The 25,962-nt window shown below is 43.6% G+C and overlaps 1 protein-coding gene across 8 annotated transcripts in view; it reads right to left on the bottom strand.

Moving 5' to 3' along the window:
- The window catches only part of PALB2 (partner and localizer of BRCA2), a 35,916-nt gene that overhangs the window by 2,180 nt on the left and 7,774 nt on the right, over positions 1 to 25,962 (bottom strand). For 3 of the 8 annotated variants that reach the window (XM_055232733.2, XM_055232732.2, XM_055232734.2), the window contains 7 exons: positions 21,688 to 22,517; positions 20,951 to 21,022; positions 17,973 to 18,134; positions 15,426 to 15,511; positions 14,385 to 14,546; positions 12,771 to 12,887; positions 5,719 to 5,806 (listed from right to left, as the gene is read on the bottom strand). In XM_055232733.2, the coding sequence (XP_055088708.1) occupies positions 5,719 to 5,806; positions 12,771 to 12,887; positions 14,385 to 14,546; positions 15,426 to 15,511; positions 17,973 to 18,134; positions 20,951 to 21,022; positions 21,688 to 22,517 (1,517 nt within the window). The remainder of the gene's footprint in view (positions 1 to 5,718; positions 5,807 to 12,770; positions 12,888 to 14,384; positions 14,547 to 15,425; positions 15,512 to 17,972; positions 18,135 to 20,950; positions 21,023 to 21,687; positions 22,518 to 25,962) is intronic. The other 5 variants (XM_055232737.2, XM_063612064.1, XM_055232736.2 and 2 more) reach the window with 4 other exon arrangements.

The following is a 25,962-nucleotide window of genomic DNA, read 5'->3' as shown; positions in this document are numbered from 1 at the left end:
TAGACTGTCAAGAGTATGTCAGGAAAAATAAAGATCTGGCAGAGACAAAAACCAAACAATTAAAGCAATGATCTATAGGCTCTAACGTATCCAGGATTTAACCACTGGCTTAATTTTTTCCCTGCCGTCTAGGAACTGTTGAGATTATTACGGGACTGGACTTCTGGCTTCTTCTTCTTCTTCTTTTTTTTTTTAGAGACAAGGCCTTGCTATGTTACCCAGGCTGTTGTTGAACGCCTGGCCTCAAGGGTTCCTCCCACCTCAGCCTCCCAAAGTGTTGGGATTACAGATGTCAGCCACCGCGCTCAGCCAACTTCTAGCTTTAGCTTCTCCTGCTTCCGGTTCCCAGTGTTTGTTTTAGCCAGTCTTGCCAGGCATGAATCTGATTCATCCATTTCCTTCTCCTTAGATAGTACTACATTTCATGCCATTCATTTGGGGAAATATTGGCAAAGAGAGAATGAGGACATACATGTGCAGGGAGTGCTCAAATTAGAAACATTCATTTGTAAATTGGTTTTTGAACATTCAGAACATGTTTTCCCATAAAAACAATCTTGTATATGGTGGCTGGTTTCTCAGACCAGCCCACAATAGCCTATTTAAAACCCTGACACTACTACTCTCTATTAATAAGGGTGACCAAAAAAAGATACCATCACCTATGGCTGTTTCTGTGGGAAAATGTGTTAAAGTTTTCTCCTGGCTTTAAAATTACAGGCTCTAATAATAATATTACTGTATGTGTATATATATATATATACACACACACACATATATACAGATTTTTTTTTTTTTGAGACGTAGTTTCGCTCTTGCTGCCCAGGCTGGAGTGTAATGGCACAATCTCAGCTCACTACAACCTCCGCCTCCCGGGTTCAAGTGATTCTCCTGCCTCAGCCTCCCGAGTAGCTGGGATTACAGGTATGCGCCACCATGCCTGGCTAATTTTTGTATTTTTAGTAGAGACAGGGTTTCACCACGTTGGCCAGGATGGTCTCGATCTCCTGAACTTGTGATCCACCCACCTCGGCCTCCCAAAGGGCCGGGATTATAGGCGTGAGCCACGGCGTCAGGTCGAATGATTGAATTTATTAATGAAAATAAAATATTTTTATATTTAGAAAACAACTGAGGTAACTCAGGAGGCCAAGGCAGTAGGATAGCTTGAGACAAGCCTGGGAAACACTGCTGAAGACCTCATCGTCTAAAAAAATTAAATTAAAAGTTAGCTGGGTGCTGTGGCTCATGCCATGTAATCCCATCAACTTGGCAGGCTGAGTGGGGAGGATCGCTTGAGTCCAAGAACTCAAGGCTACAGTGAGCTATGATGGCACCACTGATCTACAGCCTGAATGACAGAGTGAGACCCTATTTTTAACAGGGAAAAAAACTGAGGATTTAAAAATGTTAAATGCTATACAGTTAAGAAGAGGCTGACAAACTATGGCCCACCAAGTAAATCTAGTCCAACGCATTTTTTTTTTTTGAGATGGAGTCTTGCACTGTCGCCCAGGCTGGTGTGCAGTGGCGCAATCTCTGCTCACTGCAAGCTCTGCCTCCTGGGTTCACGCCATTCTCCTGCCTCAGCCTCCAGAGTAGCTGGAACTACAGGCGCCTACCACCATGCCCGGCTAATTTTTTGTACTTTTAGTAGAGACGGGGTTTCACCGTGCTAGCCAGTATGGTCTCGATCTCCTGACCTCATGATCCGCCCGCCTCAGCCTCCCAAAGTGCTGGGATTACAGTTGTGAGCCACCGCGCCCAGCCGCCCAACACTTTTTTTGGGGGGACAGGGTCTCACTGTCACCTAGGCTGGAGTACAGTGGCATAATCAGCTCACTGCAGCCTCAAATTCCTGGCCTCAAGCAATCCTCCCTCCTTGGCCTCCCAAAGCACTGGAATTACAGCTGTGAGCCACCATGCCTGGCCCCAATGCTTATTTTTCCATGGCCAATAAACTAAGAATGTTTTTCAGCCGGGCGCGGTGGCTCACGCTTGTAATCCCAGCACTTTGGGAGGCCGAGGCGGGCGGATCACGAGGTCAGGAGATCGAGACCATGGTGAAACCCCGTCTCTACTAAAAATATAAAAAAAATTAGCCGGGCGTGGTGGCGGGCGCCTGTAGTCCCAGCTACTCGGAGAGGCTGAGGCAGGAGAATGGCGTGAACCCAGGAGGCGGAGCTTGCAGTGAGCCGAGATCGCGCCACTGCACTCCAGCCTGGGCGACAGAGTGAGACTCCGTCTCAAAAAAAAAAAAAATAAATGTTTTTCAGATTTTGAAATGGCTGAAAAACATCAGAAAAATAATATTTTGTGACACGCCAAAATTAATATATGAAGTTCAAGTTTCAGTCTCCATAAAGTTTTATTAGAACACAGCTACATCCATCCATTTGCATACAGTCTATGGCTGATTTGGGGCCACAATGGCAGAGTTGAGTATTTAAAACAGAGATTGTAAGGCCAGCACAGCTGAAAGTATTTGCCATCTGGTTGTATATGGAAAAAGTTTATCAATCCCTGCACTAAACAGTTAAATAAATAATACAATGTTATTTCTTTTTTTTTTTTTTTTTCTTTTTTTGAGACAGAGACTTGCTTTTTCTCCAGGCTGGAGTGCAGTGGCAGGATGTCGTCTCACTGCAACCTCCGCCTCCTGGGTTCAGGCAATTATCCTGCCTCAGCCTCCCAAGTAACTGGGACTACAGGTGTGCACCACCATGCCCAGCTAATTTTTGTATTTTTAGTAGAGACGGAGTTTCACCATGTTGGCCAGGATGGTCTCAATCTCCTGACCTCATGATCTGCCCGCCTCGGCCTCCCAAAGTGCTGGGATTACAGGTGTGAGCCACCACGCCCTGCATAAAATATTATTTCTGAAGATTGGCTTTATGGGGGACTTTTACTTACTATCTTACACGTCTGTGTGAAATGTTTTAATATCAAGTGGGTATTAGTGTTGTAATATAAAAGGTATAACATTATTTAAAGGCTTAATAAGTAAATTCTAGGCTGGGCGTGGTGGCTTACACCTATAATCCTAGCATTTTGGGAGGGTGAGGCGGGTGGATCACGAAGTCAGGAGCTCAAGACCAGCCTGGCCAACTCGGTGAAACCCCGTCTCTACTAAAAATACAAAAAAATTAGCCGGGCATGGCAGCAGGCACCTGTAATCCCAGCTACTTGGGAGGTTGAGGCACAGAATTGCTTGAACCTGGGAGGCAGAGGTTGCAGTGAGCTGAGATCACATCACTGCACTCCAGCCTGGGTGACAGAGCAAGACTCTTGTCTCAAAAAAAAAGTAAATTCTAGAGATGAATTCAACTGTCAGTCTGTCTGCCTGTCTGTCTGTCTGTCTGTCTATCTATCTATCTATTGGTGGTTGTTGTTTTTTTTTTTTTTTTTGAGACAGAGTCTTCCTCTGTTGCCCAGGCTAGAGTGCAATGGCACGATCTTGGCTCACTGCAACCTCCGCCTCCAGGTTGAAGCGATTCTCCTGCCTCGGCCTCCTCAGTAGCTGGGATTATAAGCACCTGCCACCATGCCCGGCTAATTTTTGTATTTTTTAGTAGAGACAGGGTTTCATCATGTTGGTCAGGCTGGGTCTTGAACTCCTGACCTCAGGTGATCCACCTGCTTCAGCCTCCCAAAGTGCTGGGATTACAGGCGTGAGCCACCATGCCCAGCCTAGTTATTACTATTATTATTATTTTTTGAGATGGAGTTTTGCTCTTGTCGCCCAGGCTGGAGTGCAGTGGCGCACTCTTGGCTCACTGCAACCTCTGCCTCCTGGGTTCATGCAATTCTCCTGCCTTAGTTTCCCTAGTAGCTGGGACTACAGGCACACACACCACACCCATGTAAATTTTGTATTTTTAGTAGAGACAGGGTTTCACTATGTTGGCCAGGCTGGTCTTGAATTCGCCACCTCAGGTGATCCACCCGCCTTGGCCTCCCAAAGTGTTGAGATTACAGGCGTGAGCCACTGCACCTGGACTATTAGTTATTTTTGGGACAGGGTCTCACTCTGTCACCCAGGCTGGAGTACAGTGGTGCCATCATGGCTCACTGCAGCCTGGAACACCTGGGCTCCAGTGATCCTCTCCCTTCAGCCTCCTGAGAAGCTGGTATTACAGGCATATGCCATCACACCTGGCCACAACTGTCTTATTTAAAGGAGGACAAAGGTTAGGCTCAAGATTATGTGTTGGATTATATAAGATCACACAACTTTTAAATTCAATTCCACAGATCCTACTAGGCTAGGGAAAGATGCAGTCTTTGTGTTCAGAGCCTCTGGATGCTGATCCTCTCACTGTAATCACCAGGCAAGTCAGTCTCTACACAAATGCTGAGCCTGCTGCCATTGTCTCTGCTCATGCCTTCAACAGTGAATACTCAAGTAGTTATTCATTACTCCTAGACAACTACTTTCCCACTGTAACTAGATTGTGAGTCAAGGCTTTTTTTTTTTTTTTTTAGACGGAGTCTCGCTCTGTCACCCAGGCTGGAGTGCAATGGTGCAATCTCAGCTCACTGCAACCTCTGCCTCCCGGGTTCAAGCGATTCTCTTTCCTCAGTCTCCCAAATAGCTGGGATTACAGGCATGCACCACCACGCCCAGCTAATTTTTGTATTTTTAGTAGAGGTGGGCTTTCACCATATTGGTCAGGCTGGACTCAAACTCCTTACCTCAGGTGTTCCACCCACCTTGGCCTCCCAAAGCGTTTTTTTTTTTTTTAATAATACAAAATATTTTATATATTTATGGGGCACATGTATTTGTTATGTGCACAGAGTATATAATGATCAAGGTGGGGTATTTGGGGTACCCATCACCTTGAGAATCTATCACTTCTATGTATTGGGAACATTTCAAGTCCTTTCTTCTAGCTACTTTGAAATATATAGCACATTGTTGGCTAACTACAGTCATTCTACTCTGCTACTGAATATTGGAGCTTATTTCTTATTTCTAACTGTATGTTTGTACCCACTAGCCAAGATTATTAGTGCAAGAGCTGAGTAACTGTATTTGTTTCTGTGTGAGAAGACTAAAGCCTAAGAGTAAAGCATGTTAGCCAGGCACTGTGGCTCACATCTGTAATCCCAGCACTTTCGGAGGCTGAGGCGGGTGGATCACCTGAGGTCAGGAGTTCGAGAAAAGCCTGGCCAACATGGCGAAACCCCATCTCTACTAAAAATACAAAAATTAGCCGGGCCTCGTGGCGGGCACCTGTAATCCCAGCTACTTGGAAGGCTGAGGCAGGACAATTAATTGAACCTGGAAGGCAGAGGTTGCAGTGAGCTGAGATCACACCATTGCACCCCAGCCTGGGCAACAAGGGCAAAATTCCGTCTCAAAAAAAAAAAAAAAAGTACTTCTGGGATCATTTAATCATCCTTCCTAAGGCTACTTAAACACGGCAATGTGGTTGGGAGTCAAGTCTGATAACAGGCATAATAGTTCTCAGTTCAAATCCACAGCTAGAAATAAATATTTGCCCTCAGGTCCTACAGCTAGAAAATTTACCAAGCAATCATTGTACCAACACTTATTTTCATCCTTAATTTCAAGAAAGGACAAACATTGCTATCCAATTTTGAAAAAAGACGCCACAGGGAAGGTTTGTTCATTACTGCTTATGACTTACTGCTCTCACTTAATGAGACCAACAGTAACACACAAAGTGGTCCCAGCCAGTCATTACTTACCATTTCAGAATAGGCTTTGTGACAGACTGAAGCTTGGTAAGAATCATCAATGTGCATCTTTTTCAGGAGTTGACCAGTTTTTAAATTCCTTAGATAACAAAAATAAATAAGCTGATCACATTCTTCCAACAAACCAGTTTTCAGAAAATATTTTCTTATTCATCATAGCATGTCTTAGGAGGTGACCAGGGAAAAAACTAAGAGCTCCTTACTTTTCTTTAGTCATAGATTTAGGGAAAAGTAGAACTGTGGGTTAATTTTGCCAATAGTTTAATTTGATAGTTCAGCCTTAGATTAAATCTACTATGCCCCTAGGGATAAATCTCTCCAAATTCCATGAGGAAGGTTCCATCATGTCATTCAACCTGGTATTGAAATCAGGCCCATGGTATAGCAGTATCATGATTTTGTGACACTTCTTGTTATGTCTAAATTTGTCATGGAAGACAATGGCCAGGAAACCAAATTTGGTAGGGCAAGAGACTACACCTAAAAGAAGCTTACAATTATATCTCTATTACATGTATTTATACTACAGCTAGACCAAAATAATGGATAGAAGGAAGGATTGAGGTGGGGTAGGAAGAGAGGGGTGAATATAAAGAATAAAAAAGATAAAGTTTGTTGGAATCACTCCCCAGCTTTTTTTTTTTTTGAGATGGAGTCTCGCTCTGTCACCCAGGCTAAGTGCAGTGGCACCATCTTGGCTCACTGCAATCTCCACCTCCCAGGTTCCAGCAATTCTTCCACCTCAGCCTTCCAAGTAGCTGGGATTACAGGCACCCACCATCATGCCTGGCTAATTTCTGTATTTTTAGTAGAGGCACGGTTTCACCAGGTTGGCCAGGCTGGTCTTGAACTCCTGACCGTAGGTGATCCACCTGCCTTGGCCCCCCAAAGTGCTGGGATTACAGGCATGAGCCACTGCACCTGACCTGCTCCCCAGCTTTTTGAGGATTTGTGACATTGATAACTGCTTTGTCATGATACTCTATTTTTTTGTTTTTAGAGCTTAGGGTCTTGCTCTATTGCCCAGGCTGGAGTGTGGTGGCGTGATCATGACTCACCGTAGCCTCAACCTCTGGGGCTCAAGCGATCCTCCCACCTCACTGCCCCAAGTAGTTGGGACGACAGCTGCGTGCCACCATGCCTGAATAATTTTTTAATTTTTTGTAGAAACAGGGTTTCACTCTATTGCCCAGGCTGGTCTCGAACTCCTGGGCTCAAGCAATCCTCCCACCTCAGCCTCCCAAAGTGCTGGGATTACAGGTGTGAGAGACTGCACCCGGTTCATGTTACCCTGTTGATGAAAAACTTTCAGTTGGCTCCCATTAGCCACAACATAAAGTCCAAGTTCTTTTTTTCTGAGATGGAGTTTTGTTCTTGTTGCCTAGGCTGGAGTGCAATGGCACAACCTCGGCTCACTGCAACCTCTGCCTCCCGGGTTCAAGCAATTCTCCTGCCTCAGCCTCCTGAGTAGCAGGGATTACAGGCAGGCGCCACCACGCCCAGCTAATTTTTGTATTTTTAGTAGAGACGGGGTACACCATGTCGGCCAGGCTGGTCTCGAACTCCTGACCTCAGGTGATCCATCCGCCTTGGCCTCCCAAAGTGCTGGAATTACAGGCGTGAGCCACCGCGCCTGGCCCCCAAGTTCATTTTAATGTATTTATAACTCTCATGAATCCAGCAGTGCAATATTACATTATCACTCATTGCTCCATTTCCTGAAATCTTTCTGCCTGAAGAACATATGTATTTCCTTGACTCTAGACTTTGCTCAAGCTATGCCTTCCAATGACCCCTGCTCCCCCAACTCCCTGCTGCCCATTACAGAAGAGTTCCTATCCCTGTTACTGACGAATTCCCATCCATTTCCTAGGGCCTAGTTATATCCCACCCCCTCCAAGCTGCATGAACTCACTTGAGACTACAGCAGTCCACAGTCATCTCCTCTCCTTTAATTCTGTCCATATACCTCATTTGGTATGAATATACTACTGGTAATACTGTATCATGTATTCACTCAACAAATACAGAATTCTATGGGCCAGGTACTGTGTATAAAAAACTGAAGAAGGAAAATTAAATTTTTATGTGCATATGCAAGGATTTCCTCCTATCAGGGACACCAGATGGGTGTCCTACAGAGTTTCATACATGGTCTGTATTTAGTAATTGTTCTTTCCTCAAATCCCAAATCACTTTGTCCAAATCTCTATCACTTTGACCTTATGTGAATTGTAGAAAGGATTGTATTGAAATTGTAGGCTTTGATTGTAAAGGCATCTTATTTACCTACTAGATTATAGGGGCCCTGGGACCAGGATTCATATCTGATTCATCTCTGCATCTCTCACAAAGAATGAGACATAAGTAGAGACCCAGATACCTACTGAATGTTTGAAAGATATTAAATGAAATGTCTCAGTGAATATGGACAGCAAGACTTCCTTACACACTGGGCCCTCAGTGTTTAAGAATGTTTTAACGTGTTTCTTTGGTATGACTTCATTGTAAACGTTAAGCTTAAGAAATTTTTTTTTTTTTTTTTTTTTTTTGAGATGGAGTCTCACTGTCGCCCAGGCTGGAGTGCAGTGGCGCGATCTCAGCTCACCGCAAGCTCTGCCTCCTGGGTTCATGCCATTCTCCTGCCTCAGCCTCCCAAGTAGCTGGGAATACAGGCACCCGCCACCACGCCTGGCGAATTTTTTGTATTTTTAGTAGAGACGGGGTTTCACCGTGTTAGGCAGGATGGTCTCCATCTCCTGACCTCGTGATCCACCCACCACCGCCTGCCAAAGTGCTGGGATTACAGGTGTGAGCTGCCGCGCCCGGCCAAGCTTAAGAAATATTTAGACCTTCAGCAGTTTCCCAAAAAAGCCACTTGACGCTTGAGTATAACATGAATCACTTGAGACATCTAACAAATCAGGAGTTAAATAAGAACAAATACTACATGTAAGTATAAAATTATACAGAGCCCAAAAGGTAAGTAATAGCTTTTGACAGACAATATGATTAATATACCTTTGAGTAACTACCTTAAACATGGAGCTAAAGCAGGAACCAAGAATAGATAAGAGACATGGTACCTGTCTTCAAAAACGAGAGAGGATAAACAACACAAAGCAGCAAATACTAAATTAAAAATCAAGGCAGGCCAGGCGTGGCGGCTTATGTCTACAATCCCAGCACTTTGGGAGGCGGAGGCGGAAAGATCACTTGCATTGAGGAGTTCATGACCAGCCTAGGCAACATGGGGAGACTCTGTCTCTACAAAAAAAAATTTAAAAAAAAAAATTTTTTTTTTTTTTTATTAGTCAGGCCTGGTGGCATGCGTCTGTAGTCCTGCTACTCAGGAGGCTGAGGTGGGAGGACTGCTTGAGCCTGAGAGGTTGAGACGTCAGTGAGCCATAATCATGCCACTGTACTCCAGCATGGGTAAGAGACTGAGACCCTCTCTCGAAAAAACAAAAACAAAAAAACAACCAAGGCAGTATGAATTCGGAGAAGGAAACATCAATGAAGGCTGGAATCATATAACAGAACTCAAGGTAACTGTGGGGCTGAAAATATCCCCTAAGGGGAACTTAGAAGCCAAGTATAGAAATCCCTCCCCAACTTCCCAGCACTCTAGAAGGCCGAGGTGGGAGGGTTGCTTAAGTCCAAAAGTTCAAGACCAGCCTGGAAAAAATAGCAAGACCCTGCCTCTACAAAGAAAAAGAAAAATTAGCCAGGCATGGTGGTGTACATCTGTGGTCTCAGCACTTTGGGAGGCTGAAGTGGGAGGATTGCTTGTGCCCAGGAGTTCAAGACCAGCCTGAGTAACATACCAAGTTCTCATCTCTACAAAAAATTTAAAAATTAACAGGGCACGATGGTGTGTGCCTGTAGTCCCAGCTACTCAGAAGGCTGAGGTGAGAGGATTCCTTGAGCCCAGAAGTTTGAGGATGCAGTGAGCTACCTCAAAATGCAGTGAGTCATGCCTATGCACTCCAGCCTGAGTACTGAGTGAGACTCTGTTTCAGAAAGAAATCCCTCCCCAACCTCAAATTCCGTGACCTCTTACATATGAAATGCCTCTTATATACTTATAGAAAAAGGGTAGAACTGAGAGATGGGAAGGAAAAAGGGAGGAAAGGAGGACGGCAGAGCTGGAGAGGACGTTTTTGTACTAGAGCACTGGGGAAATAAAAACTGAAGGAAAGCAAACATGGGCCCCTGTAAAGGTTTTCTTTTGAGGGATGAGGGTAGGGTTGGAAGAAAGAGTATTTACAAAGCAGTCGAATAAAAAAATGACCTGCGTTTGAGCCCAGGCATTCGAGGTTGCGGTGAGCTATGGTCACGCCACTGCACTCTAGTTTGGGTGACAGAGTAAGACATAGTCTCTAAAAAAATTAAAAAAAAAAAATCAAGTTTGAATATTGATTAATGGCAAGAAGACAAACTGCTAGATTATTTTAACAGTTCAGGAGACAGATAATGAAGATGTGGACTATGGAAATAGCACAAAGAATAGAAAAGATAACTTCTGGAAGACCACCGTCCTCAAATAACACCTCTCAGCAGAAACCCTGGTGAAAGTGCTCCAAGTAGCCAAGCGCTACCCTAGACATCAGGACATCTGAAAACAGGGTCTTCTGGCAGATCAGAACATAGTCAAATTTCAGAGGCTTTCTGGTGGGAAGGGCACAACCTTTCTCTCAAGGGCCATACTTTTCTAGTTTATTCCTAGAAGGTTAGGGTTGTAAGTCACCATAGTGTTTAAAAAAAAGAAAACAAAAAAAGGTTAGGGTTGGATGGTACAGAAGAGCTAGGGTAGTGGTCCCATTAATATCATAACTTCCTCTTACCAAGACCCATTCTGGCCCTAAGGAAACAGTTAATAGACAAGGCTTCTGAGAAAAGAAAAAAAATCAAGCTATTCTCCTAATACAAATTAAACTTGCAAGTAAGTGCCTCTGGCTGGGTATGGCTCTCCCTGTAGTCAGAAAAGAGATGGCTGGGGACTCCTGTGATGGTTTCCCTATCACAAATCTGTTAATTTGGTTCCTGTGATCACACTTCTTTCTTTCCTTTTTTTGAGACAGAGTCTCACTGTCACTCAGGCTAGAGTGCAGTGGCGTGATCTTGGCTCACTGCAACCTCTGCCTCCTAGGTTCCAGCGATTCTCCTGCCTTAGCCTGGCACCACCAGGCCTGGCTAATGTTTGTATCTTTAGTAGAGACGAGGTATCTTTAGTAGAGATGGGGTATCTTTAGTAGAGACGCCACACTTTTTTTTTGTATACTGAGTAACTTTGGACTGTATCCTAGTTACAGTGATATTAATATGTTGCAAAAACTTTGTATTCTGTTAGGTTCCTCTGACAAACACTGATGTTTTTTCTTTTTAAAAATATTTTTAAAAAAGGAATTTTAACATTTACTGAATACCTCCTATGTGCCAGACAATATGGTAAGTAATTTTTAAATATAATTCTATTGACTTTTAAAAAAAATTTTTTTTTTTTTTTGAGACTGAATCTTGCTTTGTCGCCCAGGCTGGAGTGCAGTGGTGCAATCTTGACTCACTGCAACCTCCGCCTCCTGGGTTCAAGTGATTCTCCTGCCTCAGCCTCCTGAGTAGCTGGGATTACAGGCAGGTACCACCACGCCTGGCTAATTTTTGTATTTTTAGTAGACCTGGGGTTTTGCCTTGTTAGCCAGGCTGGTCTCGAACACTTGGCCTCAAGTGATCTGCCTGCCTTGGCCTCCCAAAGTGCTGGGATTATAAGCATGAGCCACCGTGCCCGGCCCTGATTTTTTTGGTTGTAAGTTTGTCTGTCCTGGTAAACAGTTAACTTGGCTGAACTCGAATTCCAAATGCCAAAACTGAAGTTCAGTTCTTTCAGTCTTACCTGAGCTGCTTGGAGTCTGACCTATGAATATGCAGTTTAAGGGTCAATCAGATATTTAGGTAAACATTATAGCTAGAATTTAGGGTTTTTTTTTTTTCTCTCTCTCCTTTTTAGGACTTTTCCCCTCCCTTTCTAGCAGCTGTGATCACCCTGAACTCTGTCCTTTGGTTCTCTAAGCCAGTGGTACAGAAGATCTTCTATTAGGCTTCCAGTCACCCAGTGAGCAGAGTGGGCCTTGCCCCCTGTCTTAAAGCCATAATAGGAACATTGCCTAGTGCCATTTCCTTCACCTAAAGGGAGAAACCCCTCCAGTATGTTTCTTCTTTTTCTTTCTCGCTGGTGCCTTTAGAAAGCTGTTTTTTGTATTTTGTCCAGAGTGTATAGTTATTCGAAGGTAGAGTGTTGGTCTGACAGAAGCTACTCAACCACTAACCAAAAGCAGAAAGAAGTGTACATCTTTGAAAATAGAATTCCATTTATTTTTAAATAGTCTACTCAGACTGATCTTTTTCGGTATGTCTCAATTAATATGATGTTGTTAGTAAGACAAGTATATAGTATCTGACAAAAAAACCACAATCAGGCCGGGCACAGTGGCTCACGCCTGTAATCCCAGCAATTTGGGAGGCCAAGGTGGGCAGTTCACTTGAGGCCAGGAGTTCGAGACCAACCTAGCCAACATGGTGAGACCCCATCTCTAGTAAAAAATACAAAAATTAGCCAGGCATGGTGGCTCACTCCTGTAATCCCTGCATTTTGGGAGACTGAGGCAGGCAGATCACTTGAGGCCAGGAGTTCAAGACCAACCCGGCCATGATGAAACCCTATCTCTACTAAAAAATAAAAAAATTAGCTGGGTGTGGTGGCACATGCCTATAATCCCAGCTACTCGGGAGGCTGAGACAGGAGAATCATTTGAACCCAGGAGGCAGAGGTTGCAGGAAGCCGAGATCACACCACTGTACTCCTCCCGCCTGGGTGATAGGAGGAGACTCTGTCTCAAAACACAACAAAAACAACAACAGCAACACAAAACCACAATCATGTTTACACATGCTCTCTTATTTAATCTTCACAACAATCCTGTAAAATTAGATGTATATCCTCATACTACAGATGAGGGAACTGAGGACCTAGAGGGAAAGCTTACCAAATAACAATGTTGTTCATAATAGTAGTACCAAGCAGAGCTTCTTGCATCCCTTGGACCTCAGCAAAAGTTAGTATAGTCTCCTCAGGAGGCATCAAAAACTGGTTTTCTTTGCCTCTGCAATTAAAACAGTATGAAAAGTCAGTACTTTGCACTAAAGCAGTTTCTAGGTAGCCCTTCTCCACACTGTTGAACTATGCATAATATAAACTAACCTAATACCAGAAAAAAAAAAATCTAACCCAGAAAACGTGTATACTAAACTTTCTACAATGAACATATATTACTTTCATAATATCTATTTAGATATGCTGCAAGCACCTCAAATTCATTACATTCAAAATTAAACTTGTTAACTTTCTCTATAAACCTTTTGTTTCTTTCTGCATTCCTATCTCAATGAATTGCATCACCATCTAATGTCCAAGTTTCAGGGTTGGTCACCACTCAAGTGACCACCTAGACTGGGAGGAGACAAGGATAATATCCACGTTTCGAGCTTGGTCACCACTCAAGTGACCAACCCTACCATGTTGATGTTCTCTCTTTCTTCTCAATCTAGTCAATCACCAAGTCCCAGTAATTTTATCTTCTCATCTCTCAGAAATCTGTCTGCTTCTTCCCATCTCCACTAACATACTACTAATTTAAGCAAACAATTATCATCTCTTGCCTCGATTACTGCAACAGATCATGAATAAATAAGCCAAAGTTCCCTGCCCTCCATTTTTAGAAAAGACAGATGAATAATAACAATGAAGTGTAATCGAAAAATAAAAATAAAAATAAATAAAGTGTTATGAGTATATGATAGAGAAGATGCTGTAAGTTCAGTTTGCAACATTTTGAATGTGAGGTGTTCCCAATATGTCTAATAAATAGGTCTGCAGGTCTAGAGTTCAAGAAAGAGCTCAGAGGTAGAAATGTATGTTTGCAAGTAGTCAGCACCAAGATGGTCAGTGAAGCAATGGACACCAAGTGTGTGGAACGAGGAAAGGGTCTAGGACCTTAAGGTATTTCTATATTTTAAAAAATATTTGTGTGTGTGTGTGTGTTTAAGATTAGGTCTCGCTCTGCTGCCCAAGGTGGACTGTGGTGGCGTGATCACAGCTCATTGCACCCTTGAACTCCTGAGCTCAAGTGATCCTCCCACCTCAGACTCCCTAGTTGGGACCACAGGCATGCTCTGCCATACCCAGCTAATTTTTTAATTTTTTTTGTAGAGATAGGGCCCCGCTATGTGGCCCCAACTGGTCTTAAACTCCTGGCCTCAAACTTCTGCCTTGGCCTCCCAAAGGGCTGGGATTATGGGCATGAGCCACTGTGCCCAGCAGAGGTATTTCTAACATTTAAGGGACACACAGAGATTTCAAAGAAGACTGAAGAACAAACTACATTTGCTGAGCCTCTCCCCTTCTTTGACTTCATCCCTGACATGTCTGGCTTCCACTTCACTAACCTGCTTCTATGTCATAACCTAGTGTTGATGCCATACATGCTTATGTTACACGCACAGCACAGAAAAACAAGATCCTAGTGACCCAACTTTCTCTGAAACCTGTGATAAAATCATTCTTCATCTAATAGTTAAAAATCAATCAATGCTTTTCTTACCCTCCATCTTCTGCAAACGTCATGACTTCTACTTGTTGATCAGAAAGGGTCCCACTGCTACTCACTAGCCTCCTCTTTGTCAGGCCAAGCACAGCTTTTATATTTCCAGACTTCAGTAGTACTTGCTTTTCACTTTCATCATCAGAGGGACAAAGCAATGCCCTAAGCCAAATATAAGGAAAAACAGGGTGATGTCAGGAGTAACCCTTTAATATTAAAGGACTAGGTTCACTTTTTTTTTTTTTTTTTTTTGAGACGCAGTCTTGCTCTGTCGCCCAGGCTGGAGTGCAGTGGCGCAATCTCGGCTCACTGCAACTCTCCCTCCCAGGTTCAAGCGATTACCCTGCCTCAGCCTCCTGAGTAGCTGGGATTATAGGCGCATGCCACCATGCCTGGCTAATTTTTCTGTATTTTTAGTAGAGACAGGGTTTCACCATGTTGGTCAGGCTGGTCTCGAACTCCTGACCTCGTGATCCACCTGCCTCGGCCTCCCAAAGTGCTGGGATTACAGGCGTGAGCCACTGTGCCCGGCCTTTTTTTTTTTTTGAGACGAAGTCTCACTCTGTCATCCAGGCGGAGTGCAGTGGCATGATCTTGGCTCACTGCAATCTCTGTTTCCCGGGTTCAGGCAATTCTCTTGCCTCAGCCTCCCGAGTAGCTGGGATTACAGCTACTCGGGAGGCTGTAATCACCCGCCACCATACCAGGCTAATTTTTGTATTTTTAGTAGAGACACAGTGTCACCACGTTGGCCAGGCTGGACTCAAACTCCTGACCTCAGCTGATCCACATACCTCGGCCTCCCAAAGTGCTGGGATTACAGGCGTGAGCCACTGCGCCCAGCCTAGGTTCACATTTTAAATAGAAACTTCAGTCAGGGATGTCAATCTATTGATTTTTTTTTTTTTTTAAACAAATCTCTCTCGCTTTAGATCTTTCAGATTCTTTCAAGACTCAAGCCTAGGTTATTACCTGCACTCAAAACCAGCTGACAGAGACAAAGATGAAGGAAAAACAAATCACTCCTTGGGAATTACATACCTGATCTCTCTGATTTCCAAATTTCCCAAAGCTACACACACGAGATTATACACATCAGGGACTGGAACTATCTGTAATACTGGAACCTAAATAAAACAAAGCAGCCAAAAATTATACTTGGTTGTTTCATTTTTGTTTAATCCAGATTTTCCAAAATTTATCACATTCTTTTGTATTCTCACTGTACAGGATAATTTTCATCATTTAAAGGCTCAGAAAACACTCTTTTTATTAGCTGTAAATCTAAGTAAACTATATGCATAATAGTGCTTACTGAGCATTTACCTAACGCAATGTATAATTCTAACAATAGGGAAATAATTGGGTATATTCTGGCATGTGAATGAAGAGAGTATTTATGCAGCCATGTAAAAGTATATCTATGTTCACTGAACAAATATTTATTGGGCACCTCTGTGCAAGGCACAGTGTTAGATGTTATATATATCTGGAGAGCAAGAATGAGGTATATGCAAGTATGAAGACCACAAAACAAGGAAATTTTTTTTTTTTTTGAGATGGAGTTTCACTCTTGTTGCCCAGCCTTGAGTGCAATGGCACGATCTCAGCTCATTGCAACCTCCACCTCCTGGGTTCAAGCAATTCTCCTGCCTCAGCCTCCTGAGTAGCTGGGATTACAGGTATGCACCACCACACCTGGCTAATTTTTTTATTTTTAGTAGAGACGGGGGTTTCACCATGTTGGTCAGGCTGGTCTTGAACTCCTGACCTCAGGTGATCCACCCACCTCAGCCTCTCAAAGTGCTGAGATTACAGGCATGAGCCACCTCGCCTGGCCAGAAAAATGTTTATACATATGGTGAGAAAAGACAGATCTAAAAAATTTTTTTTTTTTTGAGACAGAGTCTCGCTCTGTCGCCCAGGCTGGAGTGCAGTGGCGCGATCTCGGCTCACTGCAAGGTCCGCTTCCCGGGTTCACACCATTCTCCTGCCTCAGCCTCCCGAGTAGCTGGGACTATGGGCGCCCACCACTGCGCCCAGCTAATTTTTTGTATTTTTAGTAGAGACAGGGTTTCACCGTGGTCTTGATCTCCTGACTTCATGATCCGCCCGCCTTGGCCTCCCAAAGTGCTGGGATTACAGGCGTGAGCCACCGTGCCCGGCCAGATCTAAAAATTTTAAGCACACTAAGATTGCAAGCATGTAAGATGTATATGATGGTGGAAAAAGACCAGAAGGAAATACACGTAGAAAAGAAGCAAAATAATGCCTTGGTGAAGGGCAAGGAGTATAAATATCAGCAAGTGTCAAAGTCAGAATAGACATAAAATTCTAAGCTCCTCCAACAGGTCTAGTGTAAAAACCCATCTCTAGGCTGGGTGTGGTGGCTCACGCCTATAATCCCAGCACTTTGAGAAGCCAAGGAGGGTGGATCACTTGAGGTCAGGAGTTAGAGACCATCCTGGCCAACATGGTAAGACCCCGTCTCTACTGAAAACACAAAAATTAGCTGGGCGTGGTGGTGGGTGCCTGTAGTCCCAGCTACTCGGGAGGCTGAGGCAGGAGAAATGCTTGAACCCGGGAAGCAGAGACTGCAGTGAGCCAAGATCGCCCCACTGCACTCCAGGCTGAGTGACAAGTGACAGAGTATGACTCTGTCTCCAAAAAAAAAAAAACAAAAACAAACAAACAAAAAAACCCATCTCTAGATAAACCTGTGATCGGCTGGGCATGGTGGTTCACACCTGTAATCCCCAGCACTCTGGGAGGCTGAGGCAGGTGGATTGCTTAAGCCCAGGAGTTCAAGACCAGCCCAGGCAACATGGCAAAACCCTGTCTGCATGAAAAATATAGGCCTGGTGGGGTGGCTCACACCTGTAATCCTAGCACTTTGGGAGGCTGAGGCGGGCGGATTGCTGGAGGTCAGGGGTTCAAGAACAGCCTAGGTAACAAGGCGAAATTCCGTCTCTACTAAAAATACAAAAAAATTAGCCAGGCATGGTGGTGGGCGCCTGTAATCCCAGCTACTCAGGAGGCTGAGGCCCAAGAATCCCTTGAACCTAGGCGGCAGAGGTTGACAGTGCGCCGAGATCATGCCACTGCACTCCAGCCTGGGTGACAGAGCAAGACTCTGTCTCAATAAAAAGAAGAAGAAGAAGAAAAAAAAAAACAACAAAAAATTAGCCAGACACGGTGGTGCATGCCTGTGGTCCCAGCTACTTGGGAGGCTGAGGTGAGAGGATTACCGAGCCTGGGGAGGTCGAGGCTGCAGTGAGCCATGATCATGCCACTACACTCCAGCCTGCGTGACAGAGTGAGACCCTGTCTCAAACAAACAAACAAAAAATTTGTGATAACGCGAATAAAGCAGGATGTTAATGGTAGAGTCTAAAATGGTGGGTATATGGGTGCTCACTATACAACTTTTCTGGATGTTTGAAACTTTTCATAATAAAATGTTGGGGAAAAAAACCTCATCTCTGTTCTGCCTTGCATGGTCATAGCTCCCAAGTTTGGTAAGCTGCCCATCTACATTATCAGGCAAATGGCTGCAAAGATCTCTTTCAGCTCGAGATTCCCACTTACCTCTGTGAAGTGCCAGGTATGAAGTTTTTCCCACTGCCAAGCATCCAGAGCTTTCCAAAGAGAAACTACATCTTCACAAGCAGTTATGATACATGGCTCTTTACAACCGGCTCTCTCCCAAAACATGGCACTCACATCTACGGAACAGGAACCTGAAGGATTCTGACACAATGGCAACAACAGTTCTGTTAAAGTGGTACTCGAGGGCTGTTTTTTGCAAAGCATAAGTACGCAAAGTGATGAATTATAATTCAATGAAACAGTAGGTGTGTAAAATTTAAGTCTTATGCAGGTGAAAAGAAAGAGCTTTGTGGTTCTTATGTACCTAAAAAATTGCCTATCAAACTTACATCATGAAAGATTTTATTTTTTATTTTATTTATTTTATTAATTTTAATTTTTGGGCTTTTTTGGGACCGAGTCTCACTTGATCACCCAGGCTGGAGTGCAGTGGTGCAATCTCGGCTCACTGCAACCTTCGCCTCCCGGGTTCAAGCGATTCTCCTGCCTCAGCCTACCAAGTAGCTAGGATTACAGGTGCCTGCCACCACACCCAGCTAATATTTGTATTTTTAGTAGAGACAAGGTTTCACCATGTTGGCCAGGCTGGTCTTGAACTCCTGACTTCAAGTGATCCATCTGCCTCGGCCTCCCAAACTGCTGGGGTTACAGGCGTGAGCCACCGTGCCTAGCCCGTGAAATTTTAAAATGTATAGTCCAGATGGAATAAATTCAGATATAACCACAAAAAGATATCCTGTAGAACTTATCCATTTGAAAATCAAACATCCTAATGAACCACTCATGGGCTGAAACCACAGGTTTCAATGTTATTCCTCGGAGGAAATAACACTGAAATGACATACATTATACTATCTACTATTACGACCATGGGAGCACTATGTATCCAAACCACAGAGCATGGCCAAAGCAGTATTTCCAAGAAAATTTGGAAATTTCCAAGAAAAATCATAATCACAAAGGCATTTATAAGAAAACAAGAAAGATTAAAATCAAGTAAGCATGCAGCTCAGGAAGTCAGTACAAGAACAAAATAAGAACAATAAAAAAACAGTAGGAAGGAATTATTTAGTTAACCTGTTTATTATAAAAACAGAAATAAATGAAGTAGAAAACCAAACAACAACAAAAAGACACAACCCAATTAATAATCAATACAACCAAAAACTAGTTTGTTTGGAAGACCCACGTAATGGCCAAATCTCGAGTCTAATGTAGAAAAACAATAATTTTAGAAATGGGAGAATGGGGAAGACAGGCTTAATTGCATATGTACAGATTTTAATAATCTATAAGAAGTAACTTTTAACCTACAAATTTGAAAATATGAATGAAATAGTTGATTCTTTAAGAGACTAAGTTATTAGGACACTGGGCATGGTGGCTCACGCCTGTGATCCCAGCACTTTGGGAGGCCAAGGCAGGTGGATCCCCGAGGTCAGGAGTTCAAGACCAGCCTGGCCAACGTGGCAAAACCTCATTTCTACTAAAAATACAAAAATTAGCAGGGCGTGGTGGCGCATGCTTGTAATCCCAGCTACTATGGAGGCTGAGGCACGAGAATTGCTTGAACCTGTAGGCAGAGGTTACAGTGAGTGGAGATTGGAGATTGCCCCACTGCACTCCAGCCTGGGCAACAAACTGTGTCTCAAAAAACAAAATAAAAATAAATTATTAAAATTGACTCAAGAATAAATTCCAAAACAGAGCATAGGTATTACTATGTATCCTTTATAGAAAAGGAATCTGGGGGCCGGACGTGGTGGCTCACACCTGTAATCCCAGCACTTTGGGAGGCTGAGGTGGGCGGATCACGAGGTCAGGAGATCGAGACCATCCTGGATAACATGGTGAAACCCCGTCTCTACTAAAAATACAAAAAAAAGTAGCCAGGCGTGGTGGCGGGCGCCTGTAGTCCCAGCTACTCGGTTGGCTGAGACAGGAGAATGGCATGAACCCAAGAGGCAGAGCTGGCAGTGAGCCGAGATCATGCCACTGCACTTCAGCCTGGGCGACAGAGCGTGACTCCGTCTCAAAAAAAAAAAAAAAAAAAAAGAAAAGAAAAGAAAAGGAATCTGGGGCTCAGAGGTTACACAATTTGTCCAAGGTGACATAGCCAGTAACTGGGAAAACTTTATGTGGATTTGAAGTGCTTTCCTTCACACCAGTGGTTCTCTGGGAGAGCTTCTGCACCCCCATCTTCACCCCTACCCCTAGGACATTTAGTAATGCTACATTTTCAGTTACCACACTGCACAGAAAAGATTAACCACTAAACTGCTCCCCATTTTCTTATAAATCACCATAAATGATTCTTCTAGAAACATTACACCATTTGAGTAGGAGAGGCATGAATAACTCTCATTTCACTCTCTGTCAAAATGCCTGAGTTAGATTTATTTTATTTTATTTTTGAGACGGAGTCTCACTCGCCCAGGCTGGAGTGCAATGGTGAGATCTTGGCTCACTGCAACGTCTGCCTCCCAGTTCAAGTATTCTGTTCCTGTCTCCCTAGTAGCTGGGATTATAGGCGCCCACCACCACGCCCGGATAATTTTTGTATTTTTAGTAGAGATGGGGTTTCATCATGTTGGCCAGGCTGGCCTCAAACATCTGACCTCAAGTGATCTGCCCGCCTCAGCCTCCCAAAGTGCTGAGATTACAGGGGTGAGCCACCGTGTCCAGCTCCCTAACTTAGATTTAGATATGAAGTTCAGTTACTTAGCCTAAGTTGTTCTTGCCAATAGGTTGGCATAGAAACTTCAAGAGGAGAGCTCAAAACATAAACAGAGGTAAATACTGGGAAAAATAACCAATCCAAATCTGTTTTTCTGAATCTGTTTACCAATATCTTTAATAGTATTAGAGAACAAGAAGCTGTATGACCAAATTCTTTTCAATTCATTCAAGTTTTCATATGTAAGACACAAGACACTGGAAGAGAATATTCTTCTGACCTTTAACTTTGAAACCAATTGTAGGTTGCCTCGGTTTATGCTATCAGAAGCAGGAAGCTCTGCTGTTTCAGTCTGTGAAAACAAAAGTCACATCATTAGTCTACACTTTATGTATGTCTGCCTGCATTACCCACTCATCAAAATGTCTACTTCATATTGTCTTTATTTCCTCTTATAACAGCAGCAAAGCTCCAAATGCAAACTGTTTCACTGATAACAAAGAGAATAGGACCTCCCATATTTAAAAGAAACATTTTAATGAACCTTAATTTCCGCAGAATGAACTTAATGATTACAATGAAGTCATATCAAAGAAACATGTCAAACCATTCTTAAACGTGGAAGGCCTAATGCACAAGCAAGTCATGCTGTTTGGCCGGGCGCGGTGGCTCACGCTTGTAATCCCAGCACTTTGGGAGGCCGAGGCGGGCGGATCACGAGGTCAGGAGATCGAGACCACGGTGAAACCCCGTCTCTACTAAAATACAAAAAAAATTAGCCAGGCGTGGTGGCGGGTGCCTGTAGTTCCAGCTACTCGGAGAGGCTGAGGCAGGAGAATGGTGTGAACCCGGGAGGCGGAGCCTGCAGTGAGCCGAGATTGCGCCACTGCACTCCAGCCTGGGCGACAGAGCGAGACTCCGTCTCAAAAAAAAAAAAAAAAAAAAAGTCATGCTGTTTACATTCACTAAGGCATTTCATTCCTTCAGAGAAAATTTCACAGAGGAAATGGATTGTACCTGTTCGACGGAATGTTTATGCAGCTCCTGGCATGTGTTTCTACAGAGCTGATTTTCTTTAAAAGTGAATGACTCAATGGGTGGAGGTGTTCCTGGCGGGACAGAGTCACAATCACAGGTAGGTTGTCCTTGCCTGCCTGACACTTGCAGGGTGGTATGTGGTTTTGCTGGGCTGCTTGAACTGTCGAATTGTTTACTGTCACTGGCAAGACAGACTGAGTCTTTCAAATGAGCAAGCTGGGGTGTGCAGCAAGTTCGTCCAGTGACCTCTGTAGATGCTTTTTCATAGGAGCCTTGAGGGCCAAAGGCTGGAGTAGTACCTAAGATGGGGAAAGCAGGTGAACACACGTCTGCGGTAGGCCTGTCATTATCCTCAGGCGCAACCGTATTTAAAGGAGTATAAAGTAATATGGATGAAGAAAGGCCTGTCTTTGTACTGTGGCTTTGTGGGTTTGGCCTTTTGGGATGTGATTTTCCTGGTAGAACAATAAGGTCCTCTTCTAAGTCCTCCATTTCTGTATCCATGCGTTTAGGACTCAGTTCCTCTGGAAAAATACAGTTTCCCTCTTTAAGATGTCCCTCTCCAAACATTTTTGATTCAAAGGGCTCCACTGGTTTTTCTGAGCAGGACTTCAGTTTTTCAAGCTTAAGAGGTCCAAAGTCTTCATCAGGTAACTGAAAGTCTGTGATACTGAGAAAAGACAGTAGTTGCTTTAAACTCAGCATACCATCCTTATGAAATGGAGCCGTGAAAGCATCATCATCCAAGGATAAATAAGCACTATTACTCCAAGAAAGGGAATCCTCTTTTTGATGACGACTTTTCTTCCCTGAAGAAGAAAAATAAGTCACAAAAATAATAACAAAACCCAACAAAACAATCTGTTTCACTGATGACAAAGAGAACAGGATCTGCTAGATTTAAAAGAAACATTTTAATGAACCTTAATTTCCCCAGAATGAACTTAATGTTTACAATGAAGTCCTATCAAAGAAACATGTTAAACCATTCTTAAACATAATACCCAACAAAGAGTGAGCTTCTAAACTCAAATATACTAAAAAATGCTCATTACTTTTCCCATCCATGACTCAGAAACTTGGGTGAAGGGTTCAAACAACGGTCATGAGTTAGTGATTAATTAGCAGCTATTTTTCTGCACTACCCAAAACAGTGTATTGCTAGCCAGGTATGGTAGCTCACAGCTGTAATCCTAGTACTTTCAGAGGTCAAGGTAAGAGAATTGCTTGAGCCCAGGAGTTCGAGACCAGCCTGGGCAACACAGTGAGACTGTCTTTAAAAACAATAAATAAATAAATAAATAAATAAAAATTAAAGAAAATAAGGCCAGGCATGGTGCCTCACACTTGTAGTCTCAGCACTTTCAGAGGCCGAGGCAGGCAGATCACTTGAGGTCAGGAGTTCAAGACCAGCCTGGCCAACATGGTGAAACCCCATCTCTACTAAAAATACAAAAAAAAAAAAAAAATTAGCCGGGTGTGGTGGCGGGTGCCTGTAGTACCAGCTACTCGGGAGGCTGAGGTGGGAGAATGGCGTGAACCCAGGAGGCGAGCCTGCAGTTAGCGGAGATCGCGCCACTGCACTCCAGCCTGGGCGACAGAGTGAGACTCTGTCTCAAAAAAAAAAAAAAAAAAAAAAAAAAACAAACTAAACTAAAAAAAATTAGCTGGGCATGGTGGTGCACACCTGTGATCTCAGCTACTCGGGAAGCTGAGGTAGGAGAATCACTTGAACCCGGGAGGCGGAGGTTGCAGTGGGCTGAAACTGCGCTACTGCACTCCAGCCTGGGCAACAGAGCGAGATTCTGTCTCAAAAAATAAATAAATAAATAAAACCAAACCAAACAAAACAGTGTATGGTCAACAGTATAAATAAATAAATACATAAATAAATAAAACCAAACAAAACAGTGTATGGTCAACAGTATTAACCAGGAGAAGGGACTGAGGACAAGTCTCAACTCAACCACTGATCTGCAGTGAAACCTTAGGCAAATCGATTGATTTCATTTTCCCTTTTCTCATTGTCTCTCATAAGGGAAGTGAACTAAAAATATCTACATTCTTTCCTACCTCTAAAACTGTGATTTCAACAGGCTGCCAGAGTATGGTCTACAAAATGCTGGCTCTTCTCACTATGGAAAACTTAGTCCCCTTTTTTAGCAAAGAGTAATTTACTGCTTTTTGTTTGCTTGTTTGTTTCAAGACGAGGTCTCACTCTGTTGCCCAGGCTGGGGTGCAGTGGCGAGATCCTGGCTCACTGCAACCTCTGCCTCCCAGGCTCAAGCAATCCTCCCACATCAGCCTCCTGAGTAGCAATTTACTGCTCTTATTGCAAATGGTATCCTACACCATTCAAAATGTTGCTATATCCTCAATGATGAATACATAAACAAACTGTGGTATATACATACAATGGAAAACTAGTCAGCTATAAAGAGGAACAAAGTACTGACGCATGTTACAACAGAAACATACCTTAAAAACATTATGCTAAGTGGCCAGGCTCAGTGGCTCACACCTATAATCCCAGCACTTTGAGAGGCTGAAGGCAGGTAGATCACTTGAGGTCAGGTAGATCACTTTGAGGCCAGCCTGGACAACATGGTGAAACCCCGTCTCTACTAAAAATACAAAAATTACCCAGGCATGGTGGCAGGCGCCTGTAATCCCAGCTACTCAGGAGGTTGAGGCAGGAGAATCACTTGAACCTGGGAGGCGGAGGTTGCAGTGAACCAAGATTGTGCCACTGCACTCCAGCCTGGGCGACAGAGTGACACTCCATCTCAAAAACAAACAAACCCATTATGCTGAGCAGCCAGACACAAAAGGTCACATACTCTATGATTCCATATATATGAAATACCCAGAATAGGTAAATCCACAGAGATAGAATGCAGATTGGTGGTTGCCCAGGGATGAAGTAGGGGGTGAGGGGAGAGGAAATGGGTAGCAGCTGCTTAATGGGTATGGGGTTTAGGGGTGATGAAAATGTTTTAGAATGAGATAAGGTGGTGGTTGCACAACACTGTAAATGTACTGACTTGTTCACTTAATTTAAAATGGTTAACTTTGTTATGTGAATGTCACCTTGAGAAAAAGTTTTTAAATGTAGCTGCAGTTACTACAATTATTATAGCAGACTATTTCAAACTACTGGCTGGGCCTGGTGGCTCACGCCTGTAATCCCAGCACTTTGGGAGGCCGAGGTGGGTAGATCACCTGAGGTCAGGAGATCGAGACCAGCCTGGCCAACATGGCGAAAACCTATCTCTACTAAAAATATAAAAATTAGCTGGGTGTGGTGGTGGGTGCCTGTAATCTCAGCTACTCAGGGGGCTGAGGTGGGAGAATCGCTTGAACCTGGGAGGCAGAGGTTGCAGTGAGCTGAGATAGTGCCATTGCACTCCATCCGGGGCGACAAGGGTGAAACTCTGTCTCAACAACAATAAAAAAAACCTACTGTGTAAAAAACAGTATTTCTAGATTACTGGATTGCCTACTTTTTGATGATTTTGTATTCTTGTTCGCTTAAAAGATGATGAAAAGTCACAATTATTATTTTTGGATTAATTAGTCATAGCTCACAGACCAAGTCCATGTCCAATGGTACAGAGCAGCCTGCTACCTATTTTTGCACATAAAGTTGTTTTTTTTGTTTTAGGAACCTGGCTGTAAAATGCATATAAAGGTGCGTTGGAACATAGTCACAGTTACAAGTTGACTTTGGCTGCTATGGCACATAGCTGAGTAGTTGAGACAGAGCACAAAGACTAAAATATGTGCTATCTGCCCCATTCTAGAAAGTATGCTGATCCCTAGTTTAGAGCCACAATGAATTACCCAGATTTTGTGCTTAGTTGATCAGATATGATTAAATTCTCAGTAAATGGGCCGGGCGCGGTGGCTCACGCTTGTAATCCCAGCACTTTGGGAGGCCGAGGCGGGCGGATCACGAGGTCAGGAGATAGAGACCACGGTGAAACCCCGTCTCTACTAAAAAATACAAAAAATTAGCCGGGCGCGGTGGCGGGCGCCTGTAGTCCCAGCTACTCGGAGGCTGAGGCAGGAGAATGGCGTGAACCCGGGAGGCGGAGCTTGCAGTGAGCCGAGATTGCGCCACTGCACTCCAGCCCGGGCGACAGAGCGAGACTCTGTCTCAAAAAAAAAAAAAAAAAAAAAAAAAATTCTCAGTAAATGAATTAAAAGTTTAAATTACAATGTATCCTTGCTTCCCATACTCCAAAATCCTGT

The sequence above is a fragment of the Symphalangus syndactylus genome, chromosome 11, assembly GCF_028878055.3.
Source record: "Symphalangus syndactylus isolate Jambi chromosome 11, NHGRI_mSymSyn1-v2.1_pri, whole genome shotgun sequence".
Classification (NCBI taxonomy): Eukaryota; Metazoa; Chordata; class Mammalia; order Primates; family Hylobatidae; genus Symphalangus; species Symphalangus syndactylus.
This window is presented reverse-complemented; position numbering and strand designations above follow the sequence as displayed.